At 41.0% G+C, this 20,666-nt stretch overlaps 1 protein-coding gene across 2 annotated transcripts in view; it reads right to left on the bottom strand.

The window, feature by feature from the left end:
• The window catches only part of LOC120417083 (homeotic protein ultrabithorax), an 88,513-nt gene extending 70,367 nt beyond the window's left edge, over window positions 1-18,146 (bottom strand). For both annotated transcript variants that reach the window (XM_039579061.2, XM_039579062.2), the window contains exon 1: window positions 16,745-18,146. In XM_039579061.2, coding sequence (XP_039434995.1) covers window positions 16,745-17,381 — 637 coding nt within the window. In that variant the 5' untranslated portion in view covers window positions 17,382-18,146. The remainder of the gene's footprint in view (window positions 1-16,744) is intronic.
• Window positions 18,147-20,666: the final 2,520 nt, after the last annotated feature.

Here is a 20,666-nt window from a genome sequence, read left to right as displayed (position 1 = left end):
AACAGGAACGTGAGCGGGGGATCCCCACGTTTCTTCCTCCCCTGTAGGTTCAGAATTGTGTTGCTGTTTGAACATTCGTGCTCAAACTCAACCCACTTCAACGAATCATCTTTGCGGTAAACTTTACGCAGTTGGCCTGGCCGCTTAAACGTTTGTGATGTTTCAAAGCAATTTATTGCATTGGGGCACTGCAATTGTTAATAATGACAAGAGGATGCTAGGCGTTAATCAACCTAAGGCATTTTCCAGGATGCCCTCGAAAGACTGGCTGCGCTAGGATTAGATTAGATTAGATTAGATTAGATTTCTATTATCAGCCTATCAGCACTTTGATCATGAATTACAGCTTTCATCAAGTGTTTTTGACTGTTCCAAAGTAATAAATAGCTCAAATAAAAGTAAGCAAGCAACTCTCCATTGTTGATACATCTTAAAATGTTGATTTAATAGCCGAAATCGGCAATAGTGATGAGAATTGGTCGAACGGCTTAGAGTGATTAAAATGGGTATATTTCCCCTTTCTTGGCTCAAAACTCGAGCTGGTTTTCTCAAAGGGTTTTTAGAGATGGATGAGGATTGTCATTATTGTTCCCAAAAAGAGATTTTTTTTAATGAAAAGTTGTCTTAAACTTTTTAAAGAATTTAATTTGTTTTATCATTTTACCAAAATCAATTCATTTGATTTAAAATTTATTTGTAAATTTAGAAAAAAAAATTTTTTTGATGCAAGCCAAATATTACATAAGGTATGTCGCAACCTTCAATATAAGTCTAAACAATTTGAAGGGAAAAAAATAATCAGAATTTTATTTTTTTCACAGAGGTTTTTTTAAAAACAATTTTTAGGTTTAGAATACTGTCTTAATATATTCTAAAAATATATTTTTAAGAAAATAATTTTACAATAAAAATGTTCTGTGAATACGAGTTATGAAATATTTTTCTAAAATCACTAAATCAAATTTTCTGTGAATACGAGTTATGAAATATTTTTTTTTAATCACTAGATAAAAAAATAACGCGGATTCTTATTCAAAATTGTAACCTTTTTCATTAAAGCTAGATCGCAAATAAAAACCATGAAATTTCCGCCTCAAATTATGGAAAAATCAACCTGTAACAACAATAGACGCAATCAACATCTTAAACGTGATTCCAAACAATTTTGCGTACAAAACAGAAGGCTCTAGTCATCACGTCTTGACCATATCTAACGATAGTCCCTCTACTCAACTGAGTGATTGCTTCTAGGTAATTGATTTGAAACAGTACCACGTGAGAAAACGCGCGCGCGAAAACCCCCCACACCTTGGCCAAAGTGACCAGCTTCCGCGCCTATCGGTCAATCAGGTTCGGCAGCAACCGTCTGTCCCGCGTGTTCAAGAGAGTTCCAGCAGCAGCGTGGTCCCGTCCAGTCAGCATGTAAAGTTTAATTTATTTTCTTCTCCTCGCACAGACAGACACCATAAATAATTTCTTGCTCACACTTCCCAAAGTCGAGCGAGCGAGCGACGTCGACGCGGCTAGACGCTCACGTCTCACGATTCACGACTCACTGCTGCTGCAGCAGCAGCCAGGAAAAACCTCGGTGTTGCAAGTAATAAAGAGTAAATATTTTCACATGGGAAAATTTATTTCACACATGCAATCTGTTGGACACTCGCTTTCATCCTGGTCGGCGGCGTCGTCGTCCTGGGCGGCAAACAAAAAAAAAAAGAGTGGAAAAGGACTTTTCCTCCTTTTTTCCACCCTGGAGACGACGACTTGGAGTAGAGTGTGTGATTTTCCCTCTCAATGTGCTGGGTAAAAATGCGGTTGGGACACATCGATGAAATTCGGAACGAGGGTCCAAACCATGACCTACACCAAGCTGGGTTGGGTTGAGCTGGAATCCTTTCGGTCGGTTCTTTCAAATTTCGCAACTGGATAAAAATTAGTTTGCACACGTGGTGGGGGGAGACGAGGTTCGTCGCGGGGCAATAACTTTTCCGCCTTCACCGGGAAAAGCTAAAAATGCTAACACCATTAAACAAATGAAGAATGATTTAATATCGCCTGATAGAACACGTGTATAATTTTCGGCTCCGCTGGTGTGGTGTAGTTTTTTGTGCAGTTTTCTGCTTCCACGGTGTCATCGAGAGCAGCGCGCGCACACAGTGGGCAAAGTAGTGGTCATAATTTCGCTTTGAGAAAAGGAAATCTGCGAGGATTCTCCCGATGTAAGAGTCGGTTCATAAATTTCCACTAACTTATTAAGTGTTGAAAATTTGTTGCAGAATCTCGCCTCGCCGTGTGAGAGCTATGAGCAATCACTGCCAGACGGTGCCTCCAGGAGTTCCCTGGCGAGTAAACATAATTTTGTCTCCACAAATGTTTACCGAAGCTGCTAAATTATACATGCCTCTGATACTAGCGGAGCTAGTGAAGATGCTCCTAGCGGCACTCGCTGATAAAGGTTATTAATAACTTGGCCCGTGGGCCATAAGTCAAACTTCGCCGTGCTTACCTGTCGTCTTAAGGGCCTCGGGGAACCTCCAAAAAAGATCGCAACCTGACCGTCTTGAGCGGGAAAGGGACGGCCAAGTGCAAATGAGCGATAGCATATCTCGAACACATCAATGGAAGGAGAGCATACACACAAAGCAGCGGACGCATACCTGAGGCTTGCCAACAACGTACACCAGGGCAAAAATGTGAATAAAGCAGAAATATGAATAACAAATACACACGGCACATGAATGAGTGTGAGAGGTGTGAGTGCGAGCGGGCTGGCACGAGGCGGATTATGCAACAGAGTGAGCAGTTTGGACTCAACACACCACACCACACCACAGAACGATAAGGTACAACAACCATTTTATCACGCCATTCACACACCTTTGCCGAAAAATGTGTGTTCTTTTTTGTTAGAATTTAGTCTGCTCGTCACTTTAAGTTTGGCCGGCGTTCCTGGCACGATTCCAACCATATTTGAGCAAACTCGGGAAAAAAACATTTCAACGCGAGCAAAATTAAGTGCTTAATCAATGTCAAAAGTTTCTAAAAATTCTTTCCTTTTTTTCACAGAAATTCTTCCCCGACAGTTTCGAGCTCGTTTGCTCGAACCCCGAATTAAGCTGCAAGGTGCCGACGGTACAATCGTCTCCGAGTTTGCGCTGCCATTACGGTCAACGTAATTATTCATAAATAAGCTTTATCGGATTAGCAGTGACCAGTTCCTCCGTGTGTGTCGTTGGTGGGAAATACCTTAGGTATTTTTTGTCCCCCCAACAGCCGGACACTGCCGGCTGCCTGACCATAATGAAACGGGTGCAAATCGTTTGGACTACAACAAATGAAGTGTTTATTGCGGTGTAAAGTTGGCTATAAAATTGGTTGATGGACACGGCGGGAGGTCCCCGGGGGCCAATTCCAGTGGCAACACGAGTGACAAGTGCGCGGTGAACGTAGATAACGCTTGTTTGGTGTTGTAATTTTGCCGCAAGAAAATCAGTTGCTTTAATTGGTGAAACTTTTGCAAGAACCGCTAGTTGCTAGTTCTGCTTGATTAATTTTTATGCCGCAGTTTATGATCCAAGTGCCACACAAACACTACCAGAACGTACCGGAGGCCCTCAAAACTCAAAATTCACGCCACACAGCCAACCCAACCCAACTCCAACCGGCCGGTCCGGCCATAAATCATACCACAGAGCGCCGTAGGAAATCATTACCGCAGCGAAACAACACACTGAACTACATTTACCTTCCGGTGAGAGTGCGATTCGTCCTTAACCGAAGAAAAAGAGCCCCTCGGGGGGTGCCCCCCCCCCCCTACCCTCTTCACAAAAAGATAACGGACGGAAAATCCCAAGCAAGGATTCGTCGGCCAATAGAACGAGCCACTTGTTCCAAATGATGAATCTATAACACCGGGGAGACACCGAAGGCAGCACCGCTGCACTGACTGTCAAATCGACAACCTGGCCACCACCACCCTGGAGGGTGGCCGCGGTGGTGGTACAAGAGATAACAACACTTCATAAAACTTGGCGCGCGATGATGCAGCATAAAGTGCAACCGACAACAACATTCCTTGATTGTGAGGGTTGAAGTCTGCTGAGGTTGGGAGGGATGATCAGCATGGGCAGATCCACTGGGTACGTCCCTGGATGGTAGCCACACACGCACGTGTTTCTGGCTCGGCCCCGGCAGCAAAGTCGTGGTGGAGGTTAAGGATGGATTACAATGTGAGCGCGGAATGCGTTACGGAATGCGAATGCCAGTATTTTATTTTATTTTTTATTAAATTTGAAATTTGTGAATCGATTAGATAAAAAAAAATTCAATTGACGGTATTAAGATGACTTTTTTGAAAAAAACTGAATCATTGTCTTGATCATTGTACTACCGTTAGGTGGAGACTCTATCACTAAAGTATCGGACTAACACTACTACCACTGGTCGTAGCCGGCACCGGTATTGATCAGCAGGCCTTTAAAAAGTTGTTTAAAAAGTTGCGAAACGAGGAAAGATAGCTCTCACTTATCTTCAAAGGCACGTGGATGTAACTTTTGAAGGTTCTGTTCAATAACGGAGTAGCAACTGCGCTTTGGCATTTCTGCTTATGTTTAACTGAAACATTGTTTTAATCATTGCTAGGGCGTCCAATTTTCCCGGGTTTTGAATTTCCCGGGAAACGGGAAAAATATTTTTTGAATCCCGGGAATTCCCGGGATCCCGGGAAATTTTTGCAGCAGTCATAAAATCTATGTTTTCATTATATTTGTTACGTTTTTCTAGCTTAAATCAGAGAATTAGCTCAAAACTGTTAATGGTGATAAGCTACACTTCAATCTGAACATGGTCAGCAGTCTTTAGATAGTGTAAAACACAATTTAAAAAATGTGTTCTTTGATGTGCTTTGGAATTTAATTGAACCAGAATTTTGAATATATTTCTTTTATTTTTTTATTTACATAATATAACTACAAAAGCTTATACAATTTCATTGAAAGTGTCTAAAACAACAAGAAATAAAATTATACCAGACAATGCAACACTTTGGATAAGTTTCGAATTTTATGTTTTATATTTAAAAACATATTTTAAAAACTATCTTTAAGTCACTACCAATCAACTACCAACTGGGGATAATCGGGACTACAGTCTGAATAGGTACAGGAGATTTTAGAGCAATAAATTTGGAAATTTGTGTACTAATTGTTTTGATCTGTTCCTGTTGTAATCGAAATCAATCAAAACAATCAGAACATTATTCAAAAACAAATTAGCTTAAACAGCTGTCTTAATTCGTTACTTTTTCCTGATTTGCTCCAGATGCCGGTTTATGATGAAAAGTTAAATAATTTTTAAAATATTATGCTTTTTTCAAGTTTAAAGTCATAAATGAACGTGAATATAATAAAAAGTCTTTTTTTAAATAAATAAAATTTAGTAGAAATTATCTAAGGCGCAAAGCATTTTGCGGATCTGTAAACAAAAATTTTAACAATTTTCCCTGCCAAATTAATGTTGTCATATGCCGAATAAAAAATTTAATGCTTTAAAATGCTTATCGATTACTAATTTCCACAACCAAATCTGAATTTCTAGACCAAAATTTGATATGTTTTCAATTTCGGGAATTCCCGGGACAAAATATGAAAAATCCCGGGATTCGGGAATTCCCGGTTTTGGAAAAATCCCGGGATTTTTGTCTCGGGAATTCCCGGGATGGACGCACTAATCATTGCATTATACCACTAGACGAATTAATCTCAATCTTTAAATCAATATTTTAAAACCCACAATTAGAGAAGGATTTCGAAGACAAGTTGATCAACAGTTCCAAATGCCGTTGTCAGACTTCAGTAGTTAAATAATAGTAGGTAGAACCTGCTAAATGAGCTCCTGAACATAGGAAAATAACAAAAAATGGAAGTTAAGTTCAAATTTAAGGTTTTTTTGAAAATGTCCTAAAAATCTATGAAATTCTGACACGTTTATCTTAATTTTTATTTTTTTACAAACTAATAAAACCAATTCCTTCAATCCAAAGTTTCGCAACCTCACTATGTTTCCACCTTAACCAAAACCCCAGCGGAGTATGCGCGAGCTCGGCGTTTCTTGGACGCGATTTGATGGCATGACTCCGACGACCGCGCTCTGTGTGTGCCCTGTGATTATGCAGAATGCGAGCCAAGGAAAACCGGCATGCGAGCACAGACACACAAGTACGAAAAATCCAAGCCAAAACCAAAAGCAACAGCGAGGACCTCCTCTACCGGGGGGAGTGTGGTGTTTGTGTGATATCCCTCGATATGATTTATGGTTTGTTTTCATTAAATATTTGCATGTTATTATGTACAAATTTTCTCGTCCGCGTAAGTGGTGCCTTAATGTGCTCGCCCCTGCTGTTTTCTCGAGAGAAAACGCTAAGAACCTTCTTCGAGGAGGAGGTGGTGTGTGTTCTAAGGGGGTGTCCCAACACTTTTGGCCGTCACTGTAACATGGCTGATAGTGAAACAGAGAGAACGCGAGAAACTGCGAGATCGAGCACGGCCATAAATTAATAATTTTTCTGAATCGATCAATAGAAAAGTTCGATTTTTAATTTGGTGTTTTGGTTTTTTTTTTACTTTTCTCTATGCCTTTCCACGAGCTCTAAGCGGCGTCCTTTTTGGAAATTATGTAACCTCCCGTGCGGCGGCGCTGAGCGCGCTGTGACGGGTTCGATTTGGTCGTCGTAATTTATGGTGAGTGAAGGGATCGATGAGGTGGCTTGCTCGGTGGAATGCTTTATTAGGCATTGTGTGCCACATAAATCATAGAAATCAATGCCGCCAATACCGTCGTCGCCGATGGTCGGAAGAAGTGGTGCACTGACCCAGAATCGGGGCACCGTGTTTGGCGCGGAGATGTGTCCGGAGTTGCTGAAAACTATAATCAGTGTGGGAAGAAAAGCGGTTATCTTCATTTAAAATGCACAACATCGCCAAACAATTCCAAAAGGGAAATGATTGCACCGAGGGGAAAAAGTGTTCTGCCAGGAAAAGCGTCATTATCATAATCATCGATGCTCGCCAACCGAGTCTAGTCCAGGTCGCGAAAACCTCCGAAGGGTAACATATGGTTTAATTCGTTTTGAGGTTAGGAGGGGGCCTGAATTGTGCAATTTTCCGATTATTTACTATTATTATTGCACTCTACCTCCCTTCCGGGACTTCTTCCAAAGCCGTGGTCTGCCGACTCCAGTACTCGTTTCTGCATCGATCAAACCACAAAATAGGCGAGGTTAAGTGCATCTCTTGAAAGCATAATTTCGATTGACTAGGCTGCTTTCCGCGTGCGCGGTTTTGGGGTCTCGGATGAACCCCGCCGCCGTCTAGGCCTCGGCAGACGAAACGCTGTCTTCATGTATAAATAATAATAATTTTGTTTATTATAAAAAAAAGTTCCTGCGGATCAAGTACCGCGAACCTCGTGCGAAGACCGAAAAGGGAAGGAAGGGTTTATCTATCGGTTTCGATCTTGTATTCCTTCGTTCCCATTTTTCATAAATATACCTGTTGCTCAACAGTTTTGCGATGTTTTGTCTGCCGATGGCTCTTCCCCGTGACTCCGCTGCTGCGGAGGCGCACATAATTGTCTGGGAGGGCAATAAAACGTTATAACAACATATTTTTGATGCCACTTGTGACGTCCTCCAGCTTTCACGATTGATGGATCAAACTTGACAGAAAACGGTAAAGTCACATGACGACCAGCACACCTGCAACTTCAAATTTCCTACGCTCATTCACGAAAGCCAAGCGAAGCCATCGATCGACTCCAAAATTCTCACATTAATAAAGCTTCGATCCAATAAATTTAACCCCCAAAAAAAAAACAACAACCATGTTTGCGCTGTTGCTCCAGTTGGTGTGGTGAGTCTGCTGCATGAGAACGAGGAACCCGACACTGGATCGTCGTCGCGTCTGACTCATGGCGTATTTTTCGCGCGCTTATTTCACGACACTTGGCCGTGGATTCCGGATCGGATTGGCAGGGCTTATTTGCGCGACGGTCGTCGCCAGGGATGGCAAAAGCACTTCAAAACGAATGTTTTCATCTAAATTTGATGTACTTTTTTTGCAGCCCTGGCCATTTGTTTCAGGTAGAGCACCCATAAGGAAGTGGAAATCTACCGAGTTTGGAGGAATATTTTGGCACGTGTGTGAGCGAGAATACAAATTCAAAAAAGTTGATCTCTTGAACACTCAGAGGTTCTCCGTTTCCCCTTGTACGAATCGATTTTTAACTAATTTTTTCCTCATGTTGCTCTCGTGTTGTGTTGTGTTTCGCGAAGGTGGCCAACCGGACGACGGCCGCCAGGAATGGGGCATCAAGATGTGGCGTATAATAATATGAATCGGCGAAGAAAAAGATCCGCACCCAAAACACAACAAATAAATCAAGAAAAATCCATTTGCAAGGTAATTCTTCTTATTTCTTGCGCGCCTTTGGTTGCGGTCAGACCACGGCCAGAGAGGATCGGAATGAAAATTGATAAGCAAAACATACACACTGCACTTGGCTTGGACTGGTTGGCCGATTTTCTCCGGCTCCGGATACAAAACGTTCTCGAGGGGGGAGACCCTAATTATAGCCCCAGTGTTGCCAGCTTCCATATGCGTGTACGTTCGTATAAATCAATTGTCTCAACCGATTAAGCTGATCCCGTGCAATAAATCGCCAACTAACTGCTGTTCACTCGCAAATTACCTACCGGATAATCATCTTTTACATGATCGAGTACAGTCGCCTGGGTCTATCGTTAACTCCCGCGCGAAGATCTCTAAAATAGGCGCACTTCCCCACATAGATCAACGTCGCCCGTAAAGCAGAACTTCAGCCCTGTCGCGCCGCGATTCGTCACATGGATGAATGACGCATAAATTTGGCTTTTAATATTGAAACTGTTTCCGTCCCCGAAAGCAGGCAGGCCCCCATTATTAGTCCTGAGACTTTTTCTTATTGTTAAAATCCTCAAACTTTTGCAAACACACACAAACACAAGGAGGCATAATCACGCTCACGGTGTTCCTTCTTAGCAGCAGTGAAGGGTTCTTGTGTATGAGTGTTGTTGTTGTTGTTATCATTGTTATTATTTATTATTCAGAAACGATTTGTTATGCTGATTTCCTTCAAAAATATAATTTATGGTGCCTTTTTCGCGCGCGAGCTCCAGCTCCGAGGGAAGAGCTTGAAGGCTCACACATTGCATGTGTGGACTGGTTAGGGTGGTTTAAAAAAAATCTTTTGACCTTTTGTAATCCTTCTCAAATAAAAAAAAAATATAAAATATAAAAAAATATCTGACCACAACATTCGACTGATCTTTCTTTGTTTACTTAGAACTAATGTGGATGAGAAGCCGAAAATAAAAATAAAATAATCAGTGGAAATCGATGTTTTAGTAAATACCAGTTTTTAAACTAATGGAGACGCATGGTTTTTAAATTTTTAGAAACATAGGAGCCGCGATAATTAAAAGGCAAATACCATGCGTCTCCATTACTTTAAAAAAACGGGTATTATCTAAAAATTTCCATTTCCACAAACAATCAAATTTTGTGATCAATACGTACTAGATATTTAATGATATTTATACTATGTCCATAGCTATCAGAATATAAAGTTGTTGTAGTTGTAAATTCATTTATTTCTGGCAGCTTTAAGCTTTTCTGAGGATACTACTAATCCGGAAAACCGAAAAAAATATTATGAATTTATGAAAACACATGCAAAACACAATTGTTTGTGAAAACAGCAGGAAGCAACTCAAAGCTCTGTAATGTATTTCAAATAAATCTATTGTTACTTTAGTATTCACTAATGAAACCAAATTAAAGTGGACAAATATCCAAATTATATCAGAAAAAAACATGTTTTGTATACTTGTTATGCCTTTTTTAATATGGTGAATTGAACTTAAAAACCAACTAGATTTCTAGTAAAAAAACAAGTGTAAGGCAATTATTTCAAATTTTGGTCAAAACATGAATAATTCGAATGCAATAAATATATTTTTGTTGTATTTGTTTTGTTTTTGAATATTTGTTTATTTATTTCAAAAATACAATGGGTTGATTTTAGATTTCGCAAATAATTGGTTTTGAACTATGTTGTAGATCAAGAATTAAAAAAAAATAAAAATGCATTTGAAGATTTTGTGTATCAAATTCAACGATATACAAAAAATCAATAAATTTTTTATGCAATAAATAATTTACTGAAAATCTATTCAAAATCGAGACAAAATCCAAGTTTCAATCTGGACTTGGGCATTCCTAGTTTTGCCAATTTAAAATTATTGAAATTGATATTTTTTCCTAGCTAAATTTTTTTTCTATGTATTTGGGCTTAAATATCAAAATAAATTTGAAACAGATCAATTTTAATGTTTAAACTAAAATGTGATCCACCCTAACACCCACCCAGGTATGCTACCCAACATGTTTGCATGCCTTACGAGAAATCCTCCCCACCAACATGGATCCCCACCGCATCGTCAACCCACGACGACCAAAACCACCAACAGCAGAATGCATCTCGCCGTTCACCTAAACTGACATTATTTTGACAGTAATTACGTGCGAGAAAGGGGCTCTCGAGTGTGTGTATGTGTGCGTGTGCCTTTTGCAGGAAATGCGATTTTAAAAGATCACGAAACGATTCTTTTTGGGGTGTCCTTGATTTTCGGTTGACCTGCCAGCAGTGTGCAAGAGATACTGAGAGAGAGGCGAGAAGAAAGTAATAAAACCCCCGGCCAGAATTAATCATACTTATTACGACACACAAACCCGGGAGAGAGAGAGGTAGGAGCTGTGACCCAGTGACGAGAATCCCTCATTTTTATGGTTTTCTTACGTGACAGTACAATTTAAAAATCTCGGCTGTTCACCTCGGCACTGTTTTTTTTATTGCTATATTAGAAGACGCTTCATGGAAGAAAGGCGAAAAAAAACTGTCCGAAATTACCGTTACAAATTTTTCGACCATTAGAGCCGAAGGTCAGCTGGAACTTGTTTGCCAGCCTGGCTCGGCTCGGATGTGCACCGAGGGAAGCATTACCGAACTGCAACTACAAATTGGCCACACAACTTTGCTGGATGCGAGGCCAAATTGTACCCAAATGAGTAGCACAGCGGCAGCAGCAACAATTTTGATATTGAAAACAATTACGAAAGTTAAAGTTTCCAATGAATATTCATTCGAAAAATTGAATATTTTCATGTCAGTCATACATAATAAAACGCCCCGGCGTTGTGATGTGAGTGAGGTGTGAGGTAGAACAAACAGCCAAAAGGATAGCCCTCCGACGTGAGTGGGGTTGTCCGGGAGTTCCGTAATACGGTAGTCGTCATATGGAGGTGGACAAAGGAACAAAAAAAAGTGTTGTGCCCTGAACTCGGCGGTTGGGGCTCGCTGGGTTTTGTCGAGGCGAATTAAATGTTGCAATTTTTTTTGCGCATATTAATTGGCTACTTTATTCAAGAACAAGCAAAAAGTGCGTTTCCTACACACTTGGATATTGTTATTATTTTGGTGCAGCCACAATAGGCGATGTTGGCACCTACCCTGGATCACACCTTGGCGCAAGAGCCAACGCCAAGGTTGGTGAGGCCACCACCGTGCATGAATTCCACTCACGTTCGTCAATTCGGTTCTGAGGATTACGACGTGCAAAACGATGTGTGATGCTTTATGATGTCATGTTTATATTTTGAATTAATAGTTTCGCGAACCGATTGACGAATACTTTTAAAAATCTGCTACGTTGATCGCATCCCTGATGTTTGTGATTCGTATAACTTGCCTAATTACTTCCAAAGTCGTAGTTTCCTGTTGTTGTCCTCGCCATAAAGGCAGAGTGTGAAACCATTTAGTGCAACATTGTGTCCGCAAACTGCCGTTCCGTGATCATCGTTTCGCCTCGAACCCTCCATCAAACCACTCCAAAGTGGGCTTCGTTTATCTACCTCTGAACTCTGGGGCGCTCGCGCTAATCTGCACAATTCCCTGACCCCGGCCCAAGCACCCAGAACGGATCGGTCGCAAGAATCGTGAAACAAACACTGGCGAAGATGCGCAAGCCGGATTAACCTCCAACTGTGCGCCGATTGATTTGCATGCAAATTATCATTATGATTACCCCAGAGAGAGAACAAGTAATTATACCGCACATGAATCATTCGCTCGCTACTATCTCCTTCTGGTGCTGGTTTTCGCCCATGTTCCGGCGAGATTTCTGCGCGATCCAGAAGCAGCGATCGGGCGACCCACTGCAGAACTGACTCTGCTACAGTTTCCACGCTGCATAAATTTCGCCTGTAATTGGCGGCATGTCCCGGGAGTGATGGGAGCTCAAACTCCCGCTGCCGTGGAGTACTTTTCAAAAAGTGTCCGTTAATAAAATATGAGGGGAGATTAAAAGTAGCTTACGTTGGTGGTTTGGCTTTTTTCCCCCACACACACCTGATAATTATCACCATTAAAAGTGCCATTAAGCGAAAATTGAAACATGGCAAAGCCGAGCTTCACCGCTGGTGAGCGATTTCGTACGAAAATTGTTTGTAATGATGCTTGGTTGGAAAATTGACCCTGATTTGTGTTTGAGGCTGGACAGTATCGGAGATCGTTAAGATTAACGACACTTTCTCAGTGTGTGCGAATGATCGTCAATAATAAAATAATATGATTATGTTTTGAGATGATTTATCGAGCATAAATTATCGATATTGTTACATTTTAAAGATGTTACTCTTCTTACGATAATCGCACGATCGGTATTTCCATGTGATATCAAATAGGAGAAAAGGAGAAATTTTTCAATTAAAGTTGTTCAAAACTGAGTAACAATGTTGATTAGTAGAAAGTCTTTATTATAGATTTATTATCTCGATTGGATAAAACTGAATCAAATAAAACAGTCTCTACTATTACACTATTTGTCGTATCAAAACCAAAAAACCAGTTTTGCTGATTTTTCTAGATTTTGCAAACTATTTTTTTAAATTGAAATCATGGTTTTACGATTTAAAAAAAAAAAAGAAATCGGTTTAATGTTTTCATAATTTGTAAATACAGATAAATTTAGCAATTATTTGATACATGAAAGACACGTAATTTACTAAATTAAATCATTTAGATCCTAACAAAAAAAAATATTTCAACAATTCTATCTTATTTCAACAACTCTATCACAAAACATAATTCCAGAAAAGGTACTATTTTTAAACATTTGATAAATCATGCAAATTTGGAATTATTTTATAGCAACGTTCAATAAATGTAATATGCACACAAATATAAAAGAAATATTTTTAAAGAAACGTTGAATAATGTACAAATAAAAAAATCAGTTAACAACCGATGGATCCTGTTTGATATTAAAGCCTAAATCATATAGGATGTTTGATCATTGTATCTTACTTATTTTCTTTCTGTCATTTTCGAAGTTGAAAAAAAATTACTAATATCATTAATTATTATGTTAATTGGTGTTTTTTTATGCCGACAACCTTAAGAAACTATAAGGTTTTAACTTTAAAAAATGACAATTAACAAAATTGTAAAAATCAACATTTTTATTTTGTTTTACTTTGAATTTGTACTGGTTAATTTAGTGTCTTAGCATTTTGAAATACTTTTGCTTCAATATTTCGTATGAATGACATATGACATATGACATATGAAATTTAGATTTTTTATTTTTATTTTTATTTTTTCGGCGACACATTTTCATCAAAGCATTATAAGAAAGTTCAATTTTTATATTTTTGACTTAGACGTGAAATTTTCTAATTTATCTTTAAAATATACAATCAACAACACGAAACTAATGGAAAGACATAAGTGTGAAATATTTCATCTCATTGATTTAATTCCAATCAGTTTTGTCAGAAAATCACATCTGTAGATCCAACAAGAAAGTTCATAATTGCCATATAAGATGCAAAAAGAAAGCGTACTTCATTCCTATTTTCTTCACCTTCTTGCTAATAAGAATCACTTTACCTCGCAGAGGGGTAATCATATTAGAACACCATTAACCCAGTTATTCTTCCTTCACGTCCCCCTTCCAAAATCAATTTTCTGCCAATGAGAACGCCAAAAATTACCATTTAAAGCAAAAACAAGACATCAAATTCATTAAAAAGCCACCACCACCGCGAGAACTCGAGCCTCGCACCCAGAGAAATCCAATCAAGATAAAACAAAGTTCAATAAATGATAAAAATTGACGCGTCCCTTCCCACCTTGGGCCGGGAACCGGGAAACCGTGGCACGCATTTTAGGCACGTCGTCGTCGTTGGCCCTTCCGAGGGCTCCAACTCCACGGACAAAACGAGCAGCAGCGAAAAAAAGCGAACTTTCCTCCTTCTTTCTCTTTCTCGGCTCGTTATCATTATTTTCCAGTCCGTTTTCCCTGCGGCCGTCTGACTTGGACATTCTCCCCGAAACCCCAAACCACACCCCACCCACCCAAGGATCTGTGCGTCTTTCAATTACATCGAAATTCATCTTGTAAATCATAAATTAGCTTTTTGCAGCTTCAGTTTGGATTCCCTGAATCCGACACTTCATTTTTCAGCCGTCCAACGACCGGAGCTTCTCGCGGAGTAAGATTCTGCTCCGCTCGTCGCTGAAGTTTGCAGCGAAGAAACTTTTTCCATCTTCTCGCCGGGGTCCCGAGACTAAGTTTAACGATTTTTTGGGTGGTTTTTTCGTACCTAATAATTTTTGGCAGGTTCGCTTTCATCTTCGTTCTGCCGGGGAATTCACGGGAAGTTCTTATACGAAGCGAGCGAAACGCTACCAGAATCTGCGGGCTCTTATAAGAACCGCCAGCGCACTTGGGGCAAGTCAGGCGAGGGCTCGAGCACGTACGCAGCCAGTATCGATTTCCCTGCGCCGCTATCGATCCACGGCGGACTCCACGGCGTTGCGGCGGAGGGGGAAATTAAGTTGAAAGGGAAAAGAGGCTCGCTCGGGAGAAGTGCTTTTTATTGCATTTTAAGCGATCGTCAAGCGCGATGATCACGAGAACGCAATCGACATATTTTCGAACAAGACCTCAAGGACGGATGGACGGAGTGGGGGGGTTGACGTACTACGAGGGGGTGACCGCTGAAGAGGCGCGAGGACCATAATTTCGCGGGACAAATTACTGGACATGTGTTCTCTGGTCGATTATTACCGCGCTGGTCAAGAGTCACGGCCTGTCGTTCTTGAGGGGAAAAGAGCCTCAAATTTGATGCGTGTAGCCAGATAAATGGCGTCTTGTTAGAATTCTGCGTTGAACGTTTCAATTCTAGGCCGAAGATCTTTTTCTTCGCTCAAATTTCACCCGCCTTGTCGAGATCAATCTGTGCGTGTAGTTACACATGTTCGAATCGCTCAGCCCTTCGAGACCGGAGCGGAGGGAGATTTAAAAATAACATTGTCAACCATTACTGCGCACCGCATCCGACTTAGGGAGATCGAGCGAAATCCGACTTGAAAGCATAAAGCATAAAAACAAGGGGAGTGACTATACGGACTCTGGCAAACAGCTCAATTTTCTTCCGTGGATAGTTTTCCCAGAAACACACAGTCGGAGGAAGAGGAACAAATTTCTCAAATTCATGCCAACAGAAATTATCGTGACGTCAACAGATAATCCACGACGGAGGACCCTTCCAGAACACCACGGAGAAGAATCTGTTGCGCAAAATACAAAGTCCGTATGGCGCGAGGAGTAAGACGTATACGAGCGTTTCCTTTAATTCAGTTTTTGTTTTTCTTTTGATGCTGATAATGGCAACAGAAAAAAATACGCCACACGGTACGTGAAGGAAACGCCAAAGTTCCCGAGTTCAGAGGGCTCCAGTCAGGGGAGATATTTCCTTCTTGTGCGATCTCCGCACCGTGTAAAACATTGTCTTGGAACTTTTTCACGAAAAAAATGAGAAAAAAAATCAGCATCAGCTGCACCGCGACGCTCTCCCCACATACGTCAAAATCACGTGGAAGCATCGGCAAAAATGTCCAAATATAATTATAGAAAACAGCTTTTAAATCAATTAGAGGCTGAAAGATGCTTAACGAAATTTACGAGTGCACCCCCTGGCGTGTTTCTGGATCTGGTTCTGCACGGAACAACAAGGCAGAGAGGAGACAAGGACGGCACTAACAAAACCGGACTCCGCGGATGGAAGCGCGAATGATACAACATAGTATTGATCTTGGGATCGCGGAACGGCAAGCCCCTGTGCCCTGCTGCCACATTGTAAATATATTAAAAAATCTGAAGGAAAGATGCCCCGGTCTCGCTCAGGTAGAACCACGAGGAACAAAAAAAAAACGATGCACTGAACACTAAATACACCGGCGGGAATATTTCTGAAATCGTTTTTTAATAATCTCCCCCTCACACTTGTGCGAGCTCTGGCGTACGAGTGTGGACGAGTTTTTTTTTCGGGGTTCAGACAAGTGACCAAACGCACTGAGTTCCCCCCCGAAAAAAAGAGACGCGGACACACAGCGAACGGAACAACAAACCCTCATAAATTTTCATTCAAATTATGGACTGTGCACGGTGAAGATGCAAACACAGAGGAAGGCTCGGCGATTGGAATTTCAGGTCAGTGCAAGGACCTGGGTTCGATTCCTGCGCCAGGCGAATTTCGCGAGCTTGTTTAGCAATTAATTAGCACTAATAGAGTGACCGACATACCTGCTATAGCCATCCAGGGATAGAACGTGTGGTTCGACTGGTGAAGACCGGTGGTGGGTGCGGGTTGGCCACCGGTCGTAGCACCGGTTATTGAGCATTGGTTCGTGTTCCACGTTCCGGTGACGCCGGTGGCAGCGGTGGAACCTGTCCGACTGACCGGACTACCGCCCGATGCATCGATGTAGCCTCCGACGCGGGAATCCGGTGTGCATGCCGAGGGTCGGACAGGAACTGAGCTGTTTTGCTGGGCAGGTACGTTTCCGGCAGTCACTGTGTTGGTGTTGCTGTTGTTGGCGCTCGCGTTCGTCGAGTTCCACACATCCTTGTAGCCGTTGGTGGTGTCTGTGGTTCCGTTTCCACTGCCCGTTTTCCCGCAGTCCTTGGTGCTGTAGGAACCCTCGTAGATCTGCTTGCACGCGGCCTGTAAGCTAGCGTCGTACGGCGAGTCTTGCGAGGATCGGCTCTGGTGCAGATGGTGGTTCGTGTAGGGGGACATGCCGAGGGACAGCGGGAAGCCTCTGTACGCGGCAGCCGCAGCGGCCGTGGTCTGATCGTGGTGGGTTCCGGTCGAACTCATCATCCCGGCCGCTTGGTGCGGGTGCCCGTAGAAACCGGTCTGCTCAAAGTACGAATTCATGTTGGCCAAAATTTTGAAGGAACGTTTGTCGTAACTATTTGGAAGGATTTAAAACCACTCACTGTCTCGCCCCTCGTTCGTGCGAGATTGAGTTTTTTTTTATGTTGTGATGATTTTTGTTTTCTAGTCTACACTTGCTACTGCTGAACGACAATTCACAGCTTTGCACGATTCCAACTACTTCATATCACTGCTACCACACACTCGAAACACATATTGCATAAGCTTCATCCGGAGTACAACTGAATCTCTCTTCCCAAAATTCAGAACCTGACGTTCAACAGGAATTGTCGATGTCACTTTTGTCACAATCTTCCTCGTGCTAGTCCTCAAACTGTTCACCGTGGACTTGGCCGCAAATTTTCATTTTTCCTCAGACGGGACTTGGTCACCGGTCACTCGCGAAAATTTTCCAAATTTTCCGAAAAATTGCAATTGCATCCAGTGCAAAATTTTCCGACTTTTACGGTGCTTTCACTTGCAAACACTTCCGAAATATTACTAATAAAAGTTGAAGATGTTATTGGTCTATATTCGAGAGGAGCGCGCAATAATAATATTAATAACAATAAAAATAAAACGCGCCTTGTCTAAACGGTTGCCTTCAAACGAATGTTCACTTTATTTTGATACGACAATGCCGAAACTATCAATATCTCGGCCAGACCCAGAGCGCGCAAGCAGAGCAGCAGAGTCAAGAGCGCGGAGCAAACCCAAAGTGTGTACCGCTCGAACTCGAACTCGAACCGATTCTCAGCAACAAAACAGATTCCCGAGTGCTTTCTGGCTGGCTGGCGCGCGGTCCGTTTCTGAATGAGTGAGTGAGTGAGTGTTGGGCAGCCACACCAACACACTCATCCGAAAACACAACGTGCTCAAACTCAACTCGAGTCGCGCGCCTGCCCGAGGGGTGGCGGCGGTGAGGTGGTGAACCGCTCGAATCCGTCACTACCGGAGAGAGCGCACGCGAGGCTGCTCGAATCTCTCGCACACACTGTTGAGCGCGCACCACACATTCACGCTCACATAAAATCCGACAAAATACATCATTATTATGAGCATATAAAATACATTAAAATAAAATATAATCTCCTCTCTTCGTGTTGTAGCTTGCGCGCAATAGCGTTGTTTCGCTCGCTCTCCGTACACGTGATCGCTGCCTCTCGTTCCGACGGATTGCTCGACTACTGCCCGATTTGCTCGCAGCGCGATCAGCAGGGCTCTGCATCCCTTTCACCCTGCCGGAGCATGTTGCACATTTCCAGCAACCCCTCTCTCGCTCTCTCCCCCACACACATTCGCTTCGGTTTCGCGCTGCTATTCTCCGTTTTTATGGCTTTATGGTGTGCCATCATCGTCCTCATCAATAGCCTACTGTGTCTCCGATCTCATCTTTTCTCTGGCACCTCTTTCATCCCCTCCCACCACACGGGGTCCTGGTCCCATCCTTTTCCCACACACACAGTCAAATCCCAAACAAACGCACACACACCGACTTTTGTGGTGGGCTTTTCGAGCAGAGATAACTCATTTTTATGAGGCTCTACGCTGGTCAAAAAGCTTGGCGTGCGTTTTTGGATGTCCTGTGCCAGTCGGTGGACGGTGTGTGGTTCCGACTGTTGCCGTTTCACTTGCACACGGGAACGCCATGTGAGGGACACGGGGAACGGGCGCGTGAGATGTGACACGAGGATCGTCGTACAGGTCGGAAGAAGTGGTCCTGGCTTCTGGGTGATCTTCGTGCGAGAGGTGAAGGAATAACGTGGTTCTCGGTTCGGATAAATTGTGGAAGATTGAAATTGGTAAAAATAGTTTGAAGGTGTTAAGTTTCTGTAAATAATTGTAACGAAAAAAAATTAAAAGATTTTTTTATAAGAACGTTTCTTTCATAAGTTACAGTTATGAAATTTCAAGAGATTATGTTGACCACAAAAAAAATCACGGAAAAATGATCCTCGAATGAACGTTTTGTTGGTGTACTAAGAGTTTCTGTTTAAATGGCACATTTCGTAATTTTGCTTATAATTATAAGTTTTTGTTACACCCCTCAAATCATACTTTAATTTCAATAGTTAAATCAGTGAATATAAGTTAATCATTCCTTTTTTTGAAATTTTGATTCTCAAATTTAATCTATAATCTAATGAAAATATGTGTTTACCGAAATGTAAAATGTGCTCAAGTGATTAAATAAACTAAAGGGAACAAACAAAATTGATTTGGTTTGTTATAAAATGTTTGGATTTCGTGTATGAGGAAACAAATTTGAAATTTATTTTTTTAAGTTTTTTTAAGTGACGCTTCGAAAAAATTTCAAGTGAGAAAGTTGGAAAAATTTACGATTTTTGTAATACTCTATACAAATTGGACTCTCCGGAACTGATGTTGCTCGTTTCTGGCTTTAATGAAATGTCACAATTTAGAGTTAAAATGTGTTTTAAAATCTATTCAGAAGGCATAAATGAAACACATCTAATACATACATTTGATGAAATTTGATCTAAACGTGAAAGAGATTTTGCAACTTGATTGATATTGATATTGGCAATATCGTGGTACCCGTAAACAAATTTCATGTTTTCATAAAAAAGCAAGTTAGAGATTTGTAAATAAATTGTAAATTTTCGAACTTTAATCTTCAAGTTTTCTTTTCGATCCAATCATTCAATATTTTAGTTGAACTTTCGGTACACTGAAATAATAAAAATGTTTTTTTTCCTTATTTAGTAATTGGTTTTTTTTATTACTTAATAAGAAAAGGAGGCAAAATTTCTAGATTTTAGGAATTTGGTACTTTTTTTTATTTCAGTGTAGTGATTTAAACATCGGTTTACATACATTCAGGCAAGGCTGTTCTAAGAAATAAGAATATTTGATAAATTTTACTCACAAAATTTGCCTAGAATCGAGAGGTTCAAAAATGGCTGATTTTTCGGGAAATTTGTCCCGGGAATTCCTACTCGTCACCCTCTTGTGGCATATTTATGGATCATGTGCCTCCATTAGTATATAACATAGAAAAAAAATTATTTATTAAATTAACGGAATTTTATGTTCATTTTTTGTATCTATTGTAGACTAGAATTAGTAAATAAAACAGTATTTTTCAAACAATCATGTATGCTTTTTAAAAAGAAGCATAAAATGACAAAATTCACCATAAAAAAAATTTCTACAAATTAAGATGTCCCCCCCTTGTAATTAGAAACTAAGCAATGATCATGTAGTCTACGTATGTTTGAAGAATAAATTAATGATAATAACGTTGTATGAAATCAAGAATCA

Source organism: Culex pipiens, chromosome 1 (genome assembly GCF_016801865.2).
Source record: "Culex pipiens pallens isolate TS chromosome 1, TS_CPP_V2, whole genome shotgun sequence".
NCBI lineage: Eukaryota > Metazoa > Arthropoda > Insecta > Diptera > Culicidae > Culex > Culex pipiens.
This window is presented reverse-complemented; position numbering and strand designations above follow the sequence as displayed.